At 42.4% G+C, this 22,117-nt stretch overlaps 1 protein-coding gene across 1 annotated transcript; it reads right to left on the bottom strand.

Moving 5' to 3' along the window:
• Positions 1-611: 611 nt before the first annotated feature.
• LOC144604791 (mucin-19-like) lies at positions 612-21,645 on the bottom strand. The gene is made up of 8 exons (XM_078419450.1): positions 21,475-21,645; positions 21,058-21,162; positions 19,469-19,657; positions 16,781-17,026; positions 11,365-11,521; positions 8,304-8,429; positions 3,609-3,747; positions 612-717 (listed from the first exon to the last, which is right to left on the bottom strand). Exons 1-8 carry the CDS (start codon positions 21,643-21,645, stop codon positions 612-614), a joined length of 1,239 nt encoding a protein of 412 aa, XP_078275576.1.
• Positions 21,646-22,117: the final 472 nt, after the last annotated feature.

Below are 22,117 nucleotides of genomic sequence, written 5' to 3'. Positions count from 1 at the left end.
AGTCAGGAGCAATCATTTTAGTATCTGCATCAAATATATTTAAGAAATGGTTACAAAATAGGTATGTCACTCAAGAATATAAGTATACACTTTAGGAGATTAACAGGAATATTTAAAGTTACCACACAATTAACATTACTGTCTCTTAACATATCAAGCTTCAAAATTAATTTTGAACCTATGGTAAAGTGAAACAGTTGCTGATCCAATCTAGAAGAGACAAAGTACTGGAGTAATTCAGTGGGTCAGGCAATATCTGGAGAATATGGAGAGGTGACATGGATGTTCTCCTCCTCTTGAAGAACAGAATAGTGGAATAGTGGAATAGTGTCATCGAATAGTGGATAGGCTCAACGAGCTGAATGCCAACACCTGTTTCTGTGTTTCTACATGATATTTCTCTGAAAGGTTTTATAGTTGTTTTATATCTGTTCACTCCTCCTTATTTTAATCACAGAAAATTAAGTAAAATAAAGAAAACTAAGTATTAATTCCTTGACATCTATAGTTCTTGTTTAGCAATAAGCATCTACATGATGAAGCTGATCTATAAAATGAGTTAATGCATGCTGCAAAAATTCATATACCAACCGGCTCGGTGGTACTTCATCCTAAGTAGCTGTCAATGATTTGTTTCCATCATGGTTTATACAGTTAAGAGTCTTATTGGAAAAGAAAGTTTGCTCACCACATATGACTCTTCCATCAGTGCATTCACTGTAAAATATTAAATGGTTAGATGATTTATTCTTAGGGAATCAGTACAATACATTCCCCAACCTCTACACAGTCTCCATGTCATTGACAGTTATCCTTACACCAAGGAGATGCTGTAGGTTGATATATTTGTTCAACAGCGAAGTGGAGAGGGGTTATATTACCAACTGTTCACTCACTGGTGAGGAAAGCCAAGAATGTTGTACACTTAGCCAACTGGGTGTCAGGGGTTTGGGGGAGAAAGCAGGAGAATGGGCTTGAGAGGGGACGATAGATCAGCTGTGATTGAATGTCAGAGAAGATTTGATGGACTGTGTGGCCTACTTCTGGTTCTGTAACTTATGAACTGTGTCCAGCAGTCATTTGCATTTTATTATCCAAAAAAAATTACTTTTCAGAGGACACTGAAACCATCCTTTAAAGAGTACATTTTTTCAACACAATGGATATGCATAGTTTTAATTTATTCTCCACCATTTTCAGTTGCACTGTGGTGAGTGCAAGATGCAAAATATTTGAGGACACTCTTTAACTCAATTTTGGCGATTGTGCATGCACTTGGACTGATGGATGAGGGTGGTGAGAATGGGGCTGGATTTTAAATTTCTGAGTTATTTTCCTTTAATGCAACTGACTGTCATTATTTTCAACAATCATAATTATGAAATATTTCAAAATATTCCCAGAAGGCCAAATTACTTTATTTTTGGTTATTTGGTTTACTTATTAAAGACACAATCAAACCACTTTAAAAGAGTCAATCATGTTCAGCTCACATCTAATTGTTTAGGATGACATTATCATTTCAATATCCCCTGAGGGGTAAAAAAAAAATTTGGCAATATTGTGCCTATTTTAGAACTCGGCAGGTTTTCTTTCATTAATTTCAAAAGTGAAAAGAAAGTGAAAAGAAAGCAAGCAAGCAAAAGTAGCTACTGATATGCTATTATTAAAGGATAGATTTACAAGCCTTTCTATATTTTAAATTCCACTTATAGTGTCAACATAATGAACTATTTCAAATGGGATACGGAGGATAAAATTCTGTTTGTGTGTTTAACGGTATTATATGGTATTATAATAATATAAAGTACATAATAGTTCTGATAGTAATAGTTCTGAACATTTTAGCTATTGGTTGCACAGTCAAAACAAAGGGAATAGTTCAGCTAATGACATTAGTTATCACAGTAATCATTGATCCACTCATTTTAACCATTCATTCTTTAAAATAGTTGTTCATGAAAATAAATTAATGAATTCCAGTCAAACTTAGTCCTGCACATATGGATATGATTGGTTACAATTCATGAAAGAAGGATTTTCATTGCTTAAAAGAACTGGAAGAAACTGAGACTAAGAGTGTATGTGTAAGAAGGAACTGCAGATGCTGGTTTAAACCGAAGATAGATACAAAAAGCTGGAGTAACTCAGTGGGACAGGCAGCATCCCTGGAGAGAAGGAATGGGTGACGTTTCGAGTCTGAAGAAGGGTCTCGGCTCGAAATGTCACCCATTCCATCTCTCCAGAGATGATGCCTGTCCCGCTGAGTTACTCCAGCATTTTGTGTCTAACTAAGATTAAGATCATGGCGTAGATCTTGCCTCGGTTTAAGCAGCAATCTCACAACTTGCAGCTTCAAAACTTGAGCAAACAGTAAGGTTTGCACTGTAGAAAGAATGTAAACATTACATATAAGTTCATAAGTTGTAGGAGCAGAATTGGGCCATTCCGCCCATCAAATGTACTCCTCCATTCAATCGGGGCTAATCTATCTTTCCCTCTCAACCCCATTCTTCTGCTTTCACCCCATAAACGCTGACACCCGTACTAATCAAGAATCTGTCAATCTCCACCTTAAAAATATCCCTGCAATTATTATAATATGCGCATTAATTTAACTATCATGCTGAACATGGGTATCTCCTTTTTGTTTCCTTAATCCATAGAATTGTGAAACAATGTCCCAGCCAGTCTTCTCCAATATTCCTATGAATAGTGGTATGACAAGTGACACAAAGTATGTATAGTTTCCTATATATCTGGCAACAATTCTCATGTTCTTTGGAAATAGTGAAGAAATACACATCAGTAAAAGAAGAATGTAAAAAAAGCATTTAACTAAAAGAGAATGATAAAGTGCTAGACTCAGATAGGTACAAATGATGGATTTTCAAAATGGCCCAACGAGGCAGGTATTGCTTCTTGTTTGTTCATGGAAGCACGTCACTTTTAATTAACGTGATGCTTTGTAAAGAATTTCCCATGGAGGCCATACCAGTGGCAGAAGTTTAGACTTGGTTCATTGGCATTTAGATTCATAAATAATACGAAGGTCCATATCAATTGAAAGAAAATCACAAGAAAATCCCTTCAATCCACCACCTGTCAATTCTTGTGAAGCCCCAATTATTACAGGTCTTAAACCAAACTTTCCAAATTTTATTACAGGACCGTAATTGAACTATAAGAGCCATAATGTGCAATCATGAAGTTCCTTCCAGTCATCTAAATAAATGGCAATTTAGAGGAAAATACTTCCCAATTCAGAAATAGGTTTTGGGTTAAGTCTAACAATAAAAAGTCAACGTGCAGCTTTAATACTATGCTTCTGTGCTTGCTGCACAGAAGTGAGGTATTCAGGCATGTTTTTGTGCCACAAGATCTACTTTTCACTCTGTTGTCTTAATATAAACTGGTAACATGTCATCCCATTCTTTTCCATCATGTATTCATTTAGCAACTCCACCCTGTGATAGCATGCTTCATATTCTATCCATTCACTGGAATTAAAAATTGCTTCATTTCTGCTTCGGTACTCCCTTATTTTTGACTATCCCAACAAACATAAATATTTTAATAACAAATTAGAAACTGTTAAAGCACTTTACCAGTTTCCACAGCCAATTATGTTTTCATTTGCGTGATATATTTGCCCATTGTAAAGGCAGGTGCACTGATGGAGACGGACACATTTCATGATATTTTCATCCAGATAAGGAGCCGTCTCTGGGCACTTTGGGTAGCAGCCTAATCAATAGAACAATGTAAAATTAGGATGAGGTATTACATTTTTATCATATTATCAATACATTAGTTCATGGTTTCAAGACAGTACTTATAATTTAGTGGCTGAGCTGACACATCTTCAACATTCTGGTATTGGCTTATTGCTGTCATGCGTACAGTGAAAAACATTACCTAGCATTCAATCCAGGCAGACCGTTCCATATATCATTACAACAGGTGGTGCAAATAAAGAGAAACTAAACAGTGTTTAGTGTACTGCTATAGAGAAATCACAGGTAAACGAATGGAAGGGTGTAAGGAGGAAAACATCTTTAGTAATGTTCCCAATGTTGGGGGAATCCAGAACCAGGGTCACAGTCTAAGAATAAAAGGGAAGCCATTTAAAACTAAAATGAGAAACAACTATTTCATCCAGAGTTGTGAATTTGTGGAATTCTCTGCCACAGAAGGCAGTAGAGGCCAATTCGCTGGATGAATTTAAAAGAGAGTTAGATATAGCTCTTGGGGCCTGCAGAATCAAGGGATATGGGGAGAAGTCAGGCACGGGTTACTGATTGTGGATGATCAGCCATGATCATAATGAATGGTAGTGCTGGCTCTGCACCTATTTTCTATGTTTCTATGCTTCTATACCGATAAGATGCTTCCTTTGGTGCATCTGTGGAAATTGGAAAGAGTCATTGGAGACATGCCAAATTTCCATGTAAAAACAGACAATTAGTATGGATATCAGGTTGGCTGGATGGCACAAGGCAGAGAGTGGTAATAAAGGGGGTTCTTTTTGGTTGTCGAAATTGAGTTTTGCAGGGCACGGTGCTGGAGCCGCAGTTCTTCACGTTGTATATTAATGATTTGGATGAGGGGATTGAAGGCTTTGTGGCCAGGTTTGCAGATGATACAAAAATAGGTGGAGGGGCAGGTAGTGTAGAGAAAGCAGGAACTCTGCAGAAGGTTGGGAGAGTGGGCAGAGAAGTGGCAGATGGAATATAGTGCAGCAAAGTGTGGAGTCACGCATTTTGGTAGAAGGAATAAAGTGTAGATTATTTTCTAAACGGGGAGAAAATCCAGAAATTAGAGGTGCAAAGAGACTTGGGAGTGCTGGTGCAGGATTTCCAAAAAGTTAATCTGCAAGACGAATTGGTAGTAAAGAAAGCAAACTCAATGCTCGCATTTATTTCGAGAGGGCTTGTATACAAAAACAGGGATGTAATGCTGAGGCTCCATAAGGCGATGGTCAGGCCACATTTGGAATATTGAGAGCAATTTCGGGCACCATAATAAAGGAAGGATGTGCTGGCTCTGGAGAGGATCCAGAGGAGGTTTACAATAATGATCCCAGGAATGAATAGGTTAACCTATGATGAGTGTTTGTCGGCACTGGGCCTATACTCGCTGGAGTTTAGATGAGGGAGACCTCATTGAAACATACAGAATAGTGAAAGGCTTGGATAGAGTGGATGTGGAGAGGATGTTTCCACTAGTGGGAGAGTCTAGGGCTAGAGGTCATAGCCTCAGAATTAAAGGATATTCTTTTAGGAAGGAGATGAGGAAGAATTTCTTTAGTCAGAGCGTGGTGAATCTGTGAAATCCTTTGCCACAGAAGGCTGTGGAGGACAAGTCAGTGGATATATTTAACGCAGTGATAGATAGATTCTTGATTAGTACAGGTGTCAAAGGTTATGGGGAGAAGGCAGGAGAATGGGGTTAGGAAAGAGAGATAGATCAGCTATGATTGAATAGCGGAGTAGACATGATGAGCCGAATGGCCTAATTCTGCTCCTATCACTTATGACCTTATGACAACTGCAGATGCTGGTCAATACTTAAAAGCACACAAAGTGCTGGATTAACTCAGCAAGTCGGGCAGCATCTCTGGAGAACGTGGATAATTTGTATCATCACAAATTACTCTATAGTTACTCTGTAATTTTCTCTCTGGTTTATTTTGACATTATCACTCAAAACTACACATTTTACATTCAAGAAGGATAAAGGCAGAAGATACCAGGCGAACACCACCATCAGCAGGCTTCCTCATCGTTGCACAGCATCCTAATTTGGATTGCTAGTCACTTGTTCTAAATCTTGGAAGTTGTTATTTAACAGCACAGTTCGAGTGTCTTCACCAGCAAGATTGCAGTGATTCAAGCAGGCTGCTCAGACACTCAAAATTAAATCACTTACACTTTATCCTGGAACAATCCAGCCACATTTTTCTACCTAATTGAACTTTAAATGGCCCACTGGATATGCCAGGTTGGCTGGATGGATGCTCAATGAGCAGATATTTCAGCCTAATGAACTGAGAATTTTGCAGAAGTTTGTGTTTTCAGGCCGGTGGCTGAAAGATATCCAATGACGGTGCCCAATTACTCAAGAATTAGGGATCAGATGAGCAGATTCTTAGATTTGTTCCGACCTCTGAGTGGTTAACAATAATTCTGTCCCTATCTTTCCAGGACTTTGTTTTAATAAACCAAACACCATTGAAGAACTTCAGAGGGGAATTATTCACAGGTTATAACATTATATGGAAGTAGCTGCCATTAATTCAAAACAAGGACTATACTTCAGAATATCTCTTCTAATGTTCAATAAACTGCTTCAGGAAAAAGAGGCTCCTGCCTCCCCTACACCATTCTGGTTTACATGTTGGTCTGTTTCCACATTAACGTAAATTTGCATCAGGAAATTGCAACTATTCAGTTTCACCAACATGTCCAGACAAGAATGAAACCTGGGATGGCAGGACTTTCATATGAAGAAAGACTGGATAAACTCGGCTTGTACTCGCTGGAATTTAGAAGATTGACGGGGGGATCTTATAGAAACTTACAAAATTCTTAAGGGGTTGGACAGGTTAGATGCAGGAAGATTGTTCACGATGTTGGGGAAGTCCAGAAAAAGGGGTTACAGTTTAAGGATAAGGGGGAAGTCCTTTAGGACCGAGATGAGAAAGTTTTTTTTCACACAGAGAGTGGTGAATCCGTGGAATTCTCTGCCACAGAAGGTAGTTGAGGCCAGTTCATTGGCTATATTTAAGAGGGAGTTAGATGTGGCCCTTGTGGCTAAAAGGATCAGGGGGTATGGAGAGAAGGCAGGTATGGGATACTGAGTTGGATGATCTGCCATGATCATATTGAATGGCGGTGCAGGCTCGAAGGGCCGAATGGCCTACTCCTGCACCTATTTTCTATGTTTCTATGAAACAACACAAATCATGAGCAAAACCCATGAAAGGTCTTACAATATGCAAATGCACATAGATTGAAATCAATGTTGTTCTCCATGTCCTCTCCATGCTGATCTGAACGTGTGCCACTGCTTAACAAAATATTGAACTTGGCTCTTTGTGTAACTCAGCACTCAAATATTAGCAGTACAAAAAGCACGGCACAGTGGCGCATAAGTAGTGATGCTGCCTTACAGTGCCAGAGACCTAGTTTCAATCCTGGATATGGGTGCTGTCTCTACTGAGTTTGCATGTTCTCCCTGTGACCGCATGGGTTTTCTCCGTGATTCTCCAGTTTCCTCCCACGTTACAAAGACGTGCAGGTTTGTGGGTTAATTTGCTTCTGCAAATTGTCCCTAATTTGTAGGATGGAACTAGTGCACCGGAACTGATGGGCCTGTTTCCACACTGTAACTCCAAACTAAACTGAAAAAAACCCAAACATTATCTGAATGGTGGCCGATTCAGACTATTAGCTGAATGGTGGCCGTTTAGGAAAAGGGGAGATGCAACGAGACCTGGGTGTCGTGGTACACCAGTCATTGAAAGTAGGCATGTAGGTGCAGCAGGCAGTGAGGAAAGCGAATGGTATGTTGGCATTCATAGCGAGGGGATTTGAGTATAGGAGCAGGGAGGTTCTGCTGCAGTTGTACAGGGTATTGGTGAGACCACACCTGGAGTATTGAGTACAGTTTGGGTCTCCTAATCTGAGGAAAGACATTCTTGCCATTGAGGGAGTGCAGAGAAGATTCACCAGATTGATTCCTGGGATGGCAGGACTTTCATATGAAGAAAGACTGGACAGACTCAGCTTGTACTTGCTGGAATTTAGAAGATTGAGGGGGGATCTTATAGAAACTTACAAAATTCTTAAGGGGTTGGACGGGCTAGATGCAGGGAGATTGTTCCCGATGTTGGGGAAGTCCAGAACAAGGGGTCACAGTTTAAGGATAAGGGGAAGTCTTTTAGGACCGAGATGAGAAAGTTTTTTTTCACACAGTGGTGAATCTGTGGAATTCTCTGCCACAGAAGGTAGTTGAGGCCAGTTCATTGCCTATATTTAAGAGGGAGTTAGATGTGGCCCTTGTGGCTAAAGGGATCAGGGGGTATGGAGAGAAGGCAGGTACAGGATACTGAGTTGGATGATCAGCCATGATCATATTGAATGGCGGTGCAGGCTCGAAGGGCCGAATAGCCTACTCCTGCAGCTATTTTCTATGTTTCTAAGTTTCTATTTCTCACCACATTAAAATCAACATAATCATACACCATAAAAAATCCCACAGCATAACCAAGTTATGGTAAAGTTGTGAAATAAAACCACCTTCAATAACTGCAGAGAGCTTTTTTTTAATTGTATGATTCGAACATGTTTTAGCCGTCAATGTTCCACATGGCTTGTAGTGCCAGCTACATTCATTGTCGTCATTATAATAGTCACAATAAACAGCTGCAACATAAAATGAAACGTTAGCATACTGTTGCCAGTAAATAAGTCAATATACAAATGATTAAAAAGAGTCGTTCACATCATAATCCAAAACACCACTGAAGAACTACTCACAGGGAATTATTCACAGGTTATAACATTATATGGAAGTAGCTGACATTAATGCAAAATAAGACCCTTTCTTCAGAATATCCCTTCTAATGTTTATTGAAAGCAGTAATCAGTTTGAAATTAAAAGTGCTAAGACAATTGAATATGTGAATTGAAAAAAAGACACAAAGTACTTGAGTAATTCCACGGGTCAGGCAGCATCTCTGGTGAACATGGATAGGTGACATTTCAGGTCAGGACCCTTCTTCAGTTAATTGGGCATACAACAATCCAGAAATCTTCAGCTTAAATTATTTCACACCATTACGACAGAGATAAAGGAAGCTTGCAGACCAAACTTATTTTGTCATTTAAATAAAAGCATGACCGTAGACATATTTGTCTGTCTAGCAATAAGTGGTATATTTGTACTCAAGAGAGTTAGCTCTCACAACGCTAATTCTGGGTAGACACAAAATGCTGGAGTAACTCAGCGGGACAGGCAGCATCTCTGGAGAGAATTAATGGGTGACATTTTGGGTTGAGACCCTTCTTCTTCCCCATTATGTGGCCAGCAACCTCAGCAGTCTAAGGGAGCTAGTATTTTTACAACACCAAGTCCTTAGATCTGTTCAGACTAGAAGCCCCAGGATTACAGCATATCAAAGAACATGGTGGAGAGCTGAAGAGGCAGATAAAAAGGTGTGTGTGTGTGTGTGTGTGTATATATACGTACAAGGGACTAGTAATCAGATAGCACTGGGTAGTTTGGTAAGACAGGGCCACCAGTTGTGAAAGGTGGTTACTGACTGTTCGGGTTGCCAGAGGGGAGTCAAAAGACATGTTCGGGAGCTTGTTAGAGTATGCTTATGGTTGTGTAGAATATCTTTGAAATAAGACCTAGGAGGAGTGAGAGTAAGAATGGTTAACATTTCATATGAAAGGGAATACTGCTGACATTATGAGGCCAGTGACCCAGAAGGGGGAGATTGCACAGAACATATTCTGATTTTACAGATGTGCTGTTGTACTTTTGTGCTTCATTTGTCTTTTATGTAAGGAATACAAGGAACAGTTAGGGGGGAGGAGGAAAGAGGGGGGAGAGGGGGACGGAGAGAGGAATTAGAACAATATAGGGAACAATTAGTTAATGACGGGTAATCTGAGAGATGAATGGAGAAGGGTACAACAGGTGGGTGTTCACCGGGTAGCAGTCATGGTAATAGTTAATGAGGAAGGTGACATGGTTGACTGCGATATGCTGACCTGGGAACTTGATGTGGGAATATGCCAGTAAACAGAAGTTGTTTACGCCCAACCATGCCTGTTGGGATGACACCTATTGAGGTCATAAAATAGCAGGCCCATAATCCTGATGACTCCAGCCAACCTGTTCTTTGATATGCTGTAATCCTGGGGCTTCTAGTTTGAACAGATCTAAGGACTTGGTGTTGTAAAAATACTCACGGCGCGGGGTGCGGCTCGGCTGCGGGGCCTAGCATCGCCCGGTGCGGCTTGGCCGCTGGACTTTTCATCGCCCGGTGCGGCTTGGCCGCTGGACTTTTCATCGCCCGGTGCGGCTTGGCCGCGGGACTTTACATCGCTGGTGCGGCTCGGCCGCTGGACTTAACAGTGCCTGGTGCAGCTCGGCTGCGGGGCCTAACATCGCCCGGTGCGGCTCGGCCGCGGGACTTTACATCGCCCGGTGCAGCTCGGCCGCGGGACTTTTCATCGCTGGTGCGGCTCGGCCGCGGGACTTAACATCGCCCGGTGCGGCTCGGCCACGGGACTTAGCTGTGCAAGGCTTGGTCGCGGGGCCTTTCATCGCCCGGCTCGGCCGCGAGACGTTTCAGCACCCGGTGCGATTCGGCCGCGGGGACTTCCACCCCCTTGCGGGGACTGTGCGGGTCGGTCGGGGACGAGCTGTCTGTCCGTGGGCGTGGGGAAGAGAGTGGAAGTTTTGTTGCCTCCATCACAGTGAGGGGGTGTTTGGAGTCACTGTGATGGACGTTTGTGTTGGGGTTATGTGTCTTGTGTTCTTTTTTTGTATGACTGCTATGTAGTTTCGTTCGGTACCTCGGTACCGAATGACAAATAAAGCTCTGTTATGTTATCTGTAATGATCCAGTCTTCTGAAATTGCTGAAGGAAGGGCTGAGCTCAGGCCACGAGGAGGTTTTAATCTTGGGAATAGCTATGGGATCTACCTATAGGTTCATGGGACAGGGGTAGTAGATGAGTGGAGAGGTCACAAACTGGCTGTAGTGAACGGAGCTACTGGGGGTCAGAAGGACTTGCTTTGTGTGTCAGCGACCGGGACACTTAACAAAGGACTGCTGCACTCGACAGAGTTGGGTGAAGGAGATGAGATGTTACAGCTGGGGCCTCCTCGGGCATGATTGGAGGCGGTGTCCTAACAAGGGAGGAAGGCGTGAGAATGGCCTGCCAAAACAGACAGACATCACAGCAGTCCTTCTCTGTCCACTCTGACTGATGGCCAGATTACAAAACTAGAAAGAACAGCATCCAGGTCAGACAAACAGCAGGCAGTGGAATGTGGGTTGGACAGAAACAAGACCGTGGGCGGGGACAGATAGAACCAGTTAAAATGAAAGGGGAAAGTAAGGAACAGATAGCTAATGAGTGGGGAGACCTCAGAACAAATAGAGCAGCAGAGGAACAAGTGGCAACAGAAATTGCTAGTGAGAAGAAAGCAGCTATCAAAGCCCGTCTCGTAAAATTGTATACAAATATGGAGGCAGAAAAGAAGAGATGCAGAAAAGAGGGAGTAAGGGAGGAGCCAGATGGTATATGGACATGGGGAGGCATGATTAATTTAGACTTACGACATCGTTCAGGAGTTCTCCAGCGAATACAAACACCAGCTTTATTACAAGCCTCTGCATATACTGCTACAGCAGTACAGAACCCCAGGTACTTCCCCTCCTTATCGCAAGCACAAGCTTCTTGGAGACAAGCATCATAGTATGGGTTAGGGTCAACCTATTAAAATGCCAGAGAGTCAGAAATCAAATCAACACTTGGGGAAAAAAAGACTTATTAGCCATCATTTAAACAAGCAGAATGTTTAGTTTAAATGTCAACAACAGCATTAAAACATTCCATGCTCAAAAGGAGTTGATTTGGATAGAATATGGCCCAGAGGAATTCTTGTAAAGAACTCCAGGGATGACAGTGAGTTTTCTCCATTCAACATTAACACCTAACTTTACATCCTGCAGTTTCATATCTTTGAAGATTTGCCATCACCATTTGAAGATATCAACCATTTTCTGCATAACGAATGTTTCCCTCAGACCCCATTTTAAACTACCTCCTCCCGCTTTAAACCTATGCCCACTTGGTTTTGATATCCATACCAAGTGAAAAAGATTCTGACTATCCACCCAATCTATGAACACCTATGTTTTTATACACCTCCATCAGGTGACTTCTCAACCTTTTTTGCTCCAGGAAAGACATATCCATTCCATCCAACCTCTCCGCATAATTAAAGTGCTCCAGTCCAGGTAACATTCTGGTTCATTATCTCTGCACTTGCTCCAGTCATATTCTTTCAAAAATGTGGGGATCGGAAAAGCACACAATATTTCAATCAGTAAGTTTAGTATTAATATGGCTTTAATTGGCTGAATTATATTTCATCTGTAGCATAAGATAGGTCAGGTAATTTTTCCACTAGATGTCGTTCAGTCACATTCAGATAAGACAAGAATATACAACTGAAAGACAACAGGGCCACATCTAACTCCCTCTTAAATATAGCCATTGAGGCCAGTTCATTTGGAATGCTAGTCACTTGATCTAAATCTTGGAAGTTGTTATTTAACAGCACAGTTCGAGTGTCTTCACCAGCAAGATTGCAGTGATTCAAGCAGGCTGCTCAGACACTCAAAATTAAATTACTTACACACACTTTATCCTGGAACAATCCAGCCACATTTTTCTACCTAATTGAACTTTAAATGGCCCACTGGATATGCCAGTTTGGCTGGATGGATGCACAATGAGCAGATATTTCAGCCTAATAAACTGTGAATTTTGCAGAAGTTTGTGTTTTCAGGCCGGTGGCTGAAAGATATCTAATGACGGTGCCCAATTACTCAAGAATTAGGGATCAGATGAGCAGATTCTTAGATTTGTTCCGACCTCTGAGTGGTTAACAATAATTCTGTCCCTATCTTTCAGGAACTTTGTTTTAATAAACCAAACACCATTGAAGTACTTCAGAGGGGAATTATTCACAGGTTATAACATTATATGGAAGTAGCTGCCATTAATTCAAAACAAGGACTATACTTCAGAATGTCTCTTCTAATGTTCAATAAACTGCTTCAGGAAAAAGAGGCTCCTGCCTCCCCTACACCATTCTGGTTTACATGTTGGTCTGTTTCCACATTAACGTAAATTTGCATAAGGAAATTGCAACTACTCAGTTTCACCAACATGTCCAGACAAGAATGATTCCTGGGATGGCAGGACTTCCATATGAAGAAAGACTGGATAGACTCGGCTTGTACTCGCTGGAATTTAGAAGATTGAGGGGGGATCTTATAGAAACTTACAAAATTCTTAAGGGGTTGGACAGGCTAGATGCAGGAAGATTGTTCCCGATGTTGGGGAAGTCCAGAAAAAGGGGTCACAGTTTAAGGATAAGGGGGAATTCTTTTAGGACCGAGATGAGAAAGTTTTTTTTCACACAGAGAGTGTTGAATCTGTGGAATTCTCTGCCACAGAAGGTAGTTGAGGCCAGTTCATTGGCTATATTTAAGATGGAGTTAGATGTGGCCCTTGTGGCTAAAGGGATCAGGGGGTTTAGAGAGAAGGCAGGTACGGGATACTGAGTTGGATGATCAGCCATGATCATATTGAATGGCGGTGCAGGCTCGAAGGGCCGAATAGCCTACTCCTGCACCTATTTTCTATGTTTCTATGTTTCTATGTTTCTATGGAACACACACACGCAGCACAAAATCCTGTCAATTGTTAGGACCTTACACCATCTTGTGCTCAGACGACCAAGCTACTTCCAGTGAAACCAACCGTGCCGGATAGATACTGATGCCTATGGTGGTGGCCATCTCAGATAGAGAGATTATCTACTTTTCAGCTTTTCCTGAAGATGCTCGATTAAAAAGACTTCTTTTGTGCCGCCTCCTGAGGCATTTTTCTCTGACACCACAAAAGATGTAACACGTGTCCCTTCACTTCCATCCAAGGACCACCACAGCCCTTCCAGGGGAGTCAGTGGCTCACAGCATTTATTTTAACCTTGTGGCGTGTCGATAAGCCCGAAATAAAGGCCAGGAGCCAGGTATTTCGGGAGGGATTTATTCGTTGTTGTTCTCTAGTCCGGTCGGCTGGCCACCAAGATGTCATTGAGATAGATGAACAGAAAATCAAGCCTGCGACACACGCCGTCCATCAACCGTTGAAATGCATGTGCGCCGTTCTTAAGGCCGAATGGCATCCGCACGAACTCGTACAGTCCGAACGTCGTGATGATTGCCATCTTGGGCGATCCTCCGGGTGGACCGGGATTTGATTATAGCCCCGCACCAAATCCACTTTTGAGAAGATAGTATCCCCGGCGAAATGGGCGTTGAGGTATCATTGGGCTGCAGCACCCCAGCGCTGGTGATAATAGCACCAGTTCCTCCTGCCGGTGCTGCTTGGGGCCTGCTGGTGCAGGACCCACAACGGCCGCGGGGTGCGATCTCACAGGCCTCCGGGATGCAGCTGTCACTCCTTCCACAGCTCCCCCGCCCTCCCGGAGGAAATCGGGCGCTGCCGGAGCGACATTCAGCGTGCTGACGTCATTACGCGCGCAATCCACAGTGCGTCCGCGCGCCTGCCGAGGGCCCGGGTGTCTCCCTCTATGCAGGGATTCTGCCCCTCTCCATCGGGGACCTGGGGTGGAAGGTATTGCACCGAAGAGTCTCCTGCAACCTGTTCCTCGTGCAGTTCACAGACTCGCCAGCCGCCTGCCACTTTTGCGGGTTGGAAGAGTCTGTGTACCACGTGTATATGGAGTGTGTGAGGTTGCAGCCCCTGTTCCAATATCTAAAGGGCTGCTCCTTGCTTTTTGGCTGCACTTTTCACCCACCATCCTCATCTTTGGACACCCTGTGCGTAGGGGAGAGGGTAGGGCCAAAGATGTCCTTGTTGGGTTGCTCCCTGGGCCTGGCCAAACTGGCCATCCGCGACTCACGGCACCAGGCGGAAGAGGGCTCTGCCCGAGCCAGCTGCCTACCCCTTTTCCGGGGTTACATCCGCGCCCGGGTGGTGTTGGAGAGGGACCACGCGCTGTCCACGGGCACCCTGGGGGATTTCCGGGACCGCTGGGCACGGCGGGGGATTGATGTATCCTGGATGGGGATTGTAATATAATTGTGTAACAGTCTCAATTGGTATAGTTGTTTGTATAGTATTCTGGTGGTGGGTTCTGTTTTGGTTTTATTGTATTGTATATATTATTTTAATATCTGAATAAATATTTTTGATTTTTTTAAAAAAGTGTATCGGCGAAGGAGGCGTCGGTGAGCTGCATGCGGATGTTGGCATGCAGCAGGTGCAGGTACGTATACTCGAACATCAAGCATGGCCTGTGCCCATCCAGTAGCGTGACCATCTCTTTAAGGAGGCTTGATGGGCGCCGGTCGCCTAGGCCCTCCATATGAAGGGGCCTTTCAGCCCGTTCCATCCTGGTGAGCCCGTAAATTTGGAGCAGCAGCTCCTTAAGGGCGAGGTACTTATCGTTGGCCGGGGTTCCTCGAGGAAGTCGGTGACCTCTTCAGCCGTGTCCTGGTCAAGGGCTCCCACCAGGTAGAAATAGTGGGTGTCGTCCACCGTAATGCCCCCCAGCTGAAACTGAGCCTCCGCCTGCTGAAACCAAACGCGAGGCCGGGTGGTCCAGAACGTCGGTAGTTTAATGGAGACTGCGTCAATAGACGGGGCCTGGTCGGCCTGTGAGGCGGACGGACGGGTGGCTCTGTGTTTTGACTCCATTACGACACCAATGGAGTGTCAGGGTCACCAATGTGGTGCGTCAATAAGCCCGAAATAAAGGCGAGGAGCCAGGTATTTCTGGAGGGATTTATTCGTTGTTGTTCTCTAGTCCGGTCGAGTCTGCAAGAGAGAGATCGCGCCGACAATCCCGTCCTTTATCCCTGTAGCTAAGGGCCGCCCCCCTGGACTGGTCCATTCCCGTGCCGAGGGGTTCAATAGTGGTATGGCCCGACCCTTGGGAGCCGCCACAACTTAGTCTATTGCATTTGGAGCTCTAGATATGGTCTTCTCTATTTCGATAAGATAACAAAAGCATAGATTCATCGAGTACTTGATGTCCGACCACCAAAGCCTGGTGAAGATCCCGGTTGCTAACTATTGTAAATCCCCTTCCCATACTGATCGTTCTGCCTTGGCTTCCTATTTTGAGAACATCACCTCATATTCCATTTGAATACCTCACAACATAAAAGTATGAACATTGACTTTGCCAATTTCTAGTTATACCCTCCTACCCACTCCTTCACTTCCTTCCCTTCACCCTGGTGCACAACCATTTCTTCCACCACTCTAATCACCCTGTTCCTTTTCCCTCTTTGTACACTCATGATCCACCTCTCCCATCTGTGTCCACCATTTCCCTTTCAACCTCCCTCTTTTCCTTCCCCACTGTCCTCTTTCAACCATATCCCTTCTGTAATGTTGAGGCTCTATAAGGTGCTGGTAAGGCCGCATTTGGAATATTGTGAGCAATTTTGGGCACCATATCTGAGGAAGGATGTGCTGGCTCTGGAAAGGGTCTGGAGGAGGTTTACAAGAATGATCCCTGGAATTAATAGGTTAACCTATGATGAGCGTTTGTTGGCACTGGGCCTGTATTTACTGGAGTTTAGAAGAATGAGGTCATAGCCTCAGAATTAAAGGACATTCTTTTAGGAAGGAGATGAGGAGAAATTTCTTTAGTTAGAGGGTGGTGAATCCGTGGAATTCTTTGCCAGGGATGGCTGTGGAGGCCAAGTCAGTGGATATTTTCAAGGCAGAGATAGATTCTTGATTAGTATAGGTGTGCTATACTGTAATATATACCTGTGTGCTAATACCTGTGCTATACTGTTCTATGTTCTACGCAGAACCTAAACAACCTTACCTTACCATATGCAAATAGAGATGTTCCTACAAGCATGTAATTACAATTGTGGAAATGTGAAGAGTAGATTTATAATAATGTCTTACCTTACTGTGACATTGTTGAAACTCTCCATTTGGATTTTTAATTATGGAACATTTCTTTGTTGCCCAGGGAGAACAAAATGGATTTTCCTCACAAGGGAATGTTTGATTTACTGAACTTGGGCAGGAATCTGTAGACTTCCAACTGTTTCCAAACTCAATGGAATTGCTTGCCACAGAGTTAAATCTTGTTTTGAGATCATCTTCAGTGTTATCATTGAAGTTCCCACAGAGACCACACACTTTATCCTATTGTACCGGTTACAAAAGAATCCAAAATGTTGTTGAATATGTTAATCAGGCATTCCATAGTCAATGTTCAAGTGAACTAACAAATATACTGACATAAACCCCTATTCAGAAATATATGCTTTCAGCCTGCAAATGTCACCCTTTTTCTGTTATCACATTTGATCATGTTATTTTTACACCTACATTGGATACATAAATATATCAGTTCACCTCGGCTGACATGTCAGAACTTGTCCAAAGCATTACTGGTTTAGGGAAAAAGAATAGAGAAGAAGTTCAATTGAGTATAATAGTTGAGAGCATTGAGAATAATAGTTGGGGTGTCATATTACAGGTGTACGAAACATTGGTCAGACCAGACAGTTTTGGTCTCCAAGCTCCAGGAAGGATGTGATAATGTAGAGAGTGCAGATTTTTACCAGGATATTGCCTGGAATGGAATGCTGTAGTTATAAGGAACTATTGAGTAAGATGGGTTTATTCTTCCTGGAACATTGGAGGCTCAGGGGTGAACTTGTGGAGGATTATAAAATTGAGGAACATAGATCAGGTAGATAGAATCGTTTTATCTGATTCTAGGGATGTCTACGGCGATCTGAGGAGTGCGTTTTTGACATAAAGACTGGTGAATATCTGTAATGAGCTGCCAATACAGGGAGTGGAAGCAGATAGAATTACTACGTTTAAAAGACATTTAGACTGGTACTTGGTCAGGAAAATCATAGAGGGATACGAATAGGATCAGCATAAATGGGCATAATGGTGAGCATGGGTAAAGTGGGCCAAATAGACACGTTTTTGCACTGTACGTTTCTGCAATTCTAAATTCTCATTAACAACAACATGTATGAAAGTGGTTGGCAGCACAGGGGTGGGCTGGAATACAGAACTGCTAGCCTCATTGTTTGGTATCATGTTTATATGATGTCACTAATGCCACAGCAACTCCACTCCAGCACCTTTTTAGTTTGAGATACACAGCCCTTTGGCCCACCAAGTTCATGCTGACCATACGATCACCCATGCTTTCAATCTATGTTATCCCACTTTTGTATCTTGCACAGTTGGGGCAATTTACAGAAGCCAATTAACCTGCAAACCTGCACATCTTTGGGATGTGGGAGGAAACTAGAGCACCCATGCAGTCACAGGGAAAACAAATGTACAAATTCTGCACAGAGTGCACCCATAGTCAGGATTGAACCTGGGTCTCTGGCGCTGTGTGGCAACACCTCTACAGCTGTGCCACTGGGCAAGATCTTTAGGTAAGTAAACTTGAAAACTGGAGGATAAAACAGAATGCTTTGATCATGCCATTTTTCAGTGCTTTCACTGCCAATTCAGCTCCTTAGTTAAATCTCATTTTATGGTTATGTTTCCCTCATCAACATGTGGGAGCACAAGGATGCCTTGCTGGAATGCGGAACTTTAGTGAAAGCACATAAGGAGCAGTGATCAGCTACCCTAAGGAAAGAAATCCATGTCAGAGTGGAAGGGTATTCTCTAGTCTTATTCCTGGAGACAGAGTGGGTAAAATATCATCATATTATCTGAAGTTTAGAAGAATGGGAGGCAATATCATTGAAAATTGTTGTGGAGCTTGACAGACTAAATGTTGTTGTTTGAATGTTGGGCTGATGGACCACTGTCACAGGAAAAGGTCCAGCCACTGTATGATTGAGTTGAGTAGAAATGTCTGCACGCAGAGAGGAGCAAGTGTTTAGAATTCTCCAACCCTTGGGTCCATGTATCCTTAATCATGCTCAACTCTATGCCCTATCCAAGGGCTCAACTGTTCTGAACAGTGGCTACAAAGTAGGCAAAGTACATAACAAAAAAATCCATACAGCACACACCATTACAGAGGTGGTTAGGGTCAAGACATCGTTGTAGGCCATCTCCATGAACTCTTTGCAACTGGCTCAGCCATTATGTGAGGAGTTGTGGGCATTTGCCACTCATAAATGTTAATCCATGGCTAACCCATCTGAAATCTCTCCAGAGGTATTATTTTTCCATTGATGGCCCTGGAAATCTGAGTGAAATTCATAGGGCATTGAGGAATGATGAGGAAAATTAAGATTTTATTTTTCTCGTTGGGTTAGATCCCTGAGGTTATATTACTCGATTGGTCATATTTCATTCCTTTTCCATATACAATTTGATCCACTATTGATGCATATTTGCTGTTATTCCATCAATATGATAGCTTTCTACTCTGCCAATATCTCTGTTTTGGTTCAGAGAATAACGCTTTTATTTTGGTCCTAAATAGCCTCATCTAATCAAGCATTTTTCACCTGGGCATCACATTGCGGACAACTTGTCTGATAGATCTTCATATTATACGCTTCAGTATCATCTCAGCTTCCATTTGTCTGGGTTGAGGAAAAAGATTCACACACAAGAGAAAATGCTTAAAGTCAAAACTTCACCCACCTTCCAGCGTTGATCAAGTGTGACTGAGAACCTTGTGTGTTTGTCCCAAATCACAGTGATTTCATTGGAGAATGTCAGGCTTAAATAAAGCCCAACAGTGTGAAGTGAATAAGAATCAACTGTGCAACTTGAATTAGTATTTTCACCGGACACTTTTACTTTCCCATCTTCCAAAAGTATTTCTTCTCCCTAAAGGCAAATAAAGTCTGGCAAATTAATGCTTAATAATCAATTTGATCATCAATGTTCAGACCCAAAAATCTGCATTTTGACAACTTTTGTCATGTTTGCGTTAATAGATCAGAGAAAGGAGTATAAGAGTCATGGCATCATGTTGTGGTTCTTTAGGATGTTGGAGTATTATGTGTGGTTCTGCTTGCTCCACTACAGGAAGGATGAGGAAGCTTTGCAGAGGGTGCAGAGAAGGTTTACCAGAATGCCCTGTGGATTAAAAGATATTAGATATATATGGAATTCCCTGCGTCAGAAGGCAGTGGAGGCCAGTTCTCTGAATGCATTCAAGAGAGAGCTAGATAGAGCTTTTAAGGATAGCGGAGTCAGGGGGGTATGGGGAGAAGGCAGGAACGGGGTACTGATTGAGAATGATCAGCCTTGATCACATTGAATGGTGGTGCTGGTTCGCAGGGCCGAATGGCCTACTCCTGCACCTATTGTCTATTGTCTATTGTCTATTGTCTAGAGGTTGGAAAACTTGATTTTTTTCTATGGAACATTGGAGGTGGAGGAAACATCCTGATAGAAGTATATAAAATAAATATATAGAGGTTTAGGTAGGGTAAACAGTCAGAACCTTTTTTCACAGAATGGAAATGTCAAGGACTAGAGGTCATGGCTTTAAGTTGAGGGGAACAAAGTTTAAAGGAGATGTGTGAGGCATGTTTTTTGACACTATGTGATGGGTGCCTAGAACACGCTTGCCAATTGTGATGGTGAAGGCACATATAATAGTGGCATTTAGGACGTTTTTAGAAAATTCTATGGAAATGCAAGAACAGAGGGATATGAATCACATGCAGAGCAGAGGAGAGTAGTTTACCTTGGGATCATGTTTTGCACAGACATTGTGGGCCAAAGGGCCTGTTCTTGTGCTGTACTGATTTATGTTTGTTGTTTTCGAAAGTAGCAACAGAAACAGATGGACTCAACGACGATGAACGCGACAGGCAAGGAGCGAGGCTGATAGGAGGGGAGAGGGGAGAGGGAACCGGGATCTGGCCTACCAAGCCCTTGTGATTGGCTGTGGGAGGTACCCCCAGGGAGCAAAGGTGGACGGGCGAGGAGAGGGACATGGCGTCCAAGGAAGGAGATGGCAGGAGGCTCACAACAGCTTGGGACTTGCCTGGTGTAGGCACTGTTCATAAGAACTAGAGCATGGTGCCTCTTGCATGCGGGTTCACAATACTATTTCTGTAAACTTGCTAATCGTGGATCAAGAGTGTACGGTAATATTCTACTGGACTGTTTGTATGCAAAATAATTTCAGTGTTAGCACTTAACAAATGTGACAATAAAGGCGCCATTGAACCATTGAACATAGGTAGGTAACAATTGTAAATTAGTAGATATACCTCAAAAATAATCTTAATATTTCTTGAACATGTCACTCCATTTTCACAGCAAGGAACATTTTCTATGAGCACTTGAAATGTACCACGTTTTCCGTTGCAATGGTCCTGAATAAAAGATTGTTTGAAATAAATTAATGGAGTGCAGTTTATATTCCTGTAAACAGTTTAGTAATCAAAACCAATCTACATATCAATATAGTGAGAAAAATGCACAAAACAATTTTACTCGTAACTCATTAATGTAATTAATTATATAGCCAGGTTGAAGAGGAACTTAAATGAGCTATGTTGCCATTTATTTATTGGTAAAGAGTATTGTTATATTTGTTTAAATCTTTGTTTAACGTTAATCCGATTACATGCACATATGTCATTTTCTCTTAAAAGTAGGTTAAATACTTGGTAATTGCAATTTACCTGAACAAATATATATTCACAATTACCCTCGAATGTGAATCGAAAATCATCAAATGTTATGTAATGACCTTCACCATAAACTTGACAGGTCTTTGTGCATGGCCTATCAGTGCAGGTCCATGAACCACCCTGGCATTTGCTGCGATATAAAGAACAGTGAAACTTGGCCATAATATCAAACACTTTTTAATATTTCAGATTTATCAGTTTTACATTTGCTGGGCCTCACCACTGGCTGCAATCAAGTTGAATTTCTTTTCCTTTGGCATAACTACTTCCTGCATATAAACAAGGGCAATTTTCAGTCAAAACACAGCTTCCACTGTCATCTTCAGCTTTACCTTCAGGACAAACACATCCAGGCACACATTCGTTTGTCTGTTGTGCAAAAGAAAAATTAAAATGATTTCTGCAATTTTTTTTGTAATGATGTCAAAAAATATAAAAGAGCTCTATGATAAAATGATAAAAATGAAATAATTTCACTGTAGCTCCCCAACGCTTAGAAATGAATTTGAAGAAGGACTACAACCCAAAACATCGTCTGTCCATATACTTCCATGGAAGCTGCGTGACCCATTGAGTTTCCAGCACTTAATTTATTGCCCAGAAGTGGAAGACTCATTGCCGGGAATGAGAAGAA

This window comes from Rhinoraja longicauda, chromosome 23 (genome assembly GCF_053455715.1).
Source record: "Rhinoraja longicauda isolate Sanriku21f chromosome 23, sRhiLon1.1, whole genome shotgun sequence".
NCBI lineage: Eukaryota > Metazoa > Chordata > Chondrichthyes > Rajiformes > Arhynchobatidae > Rhinoraja > Rhinoraja longicauda.
Note: the sequence above shows the minus strand (reverse complement) of the source record. Positions and strands in the feature narration are given on the sequence as shown.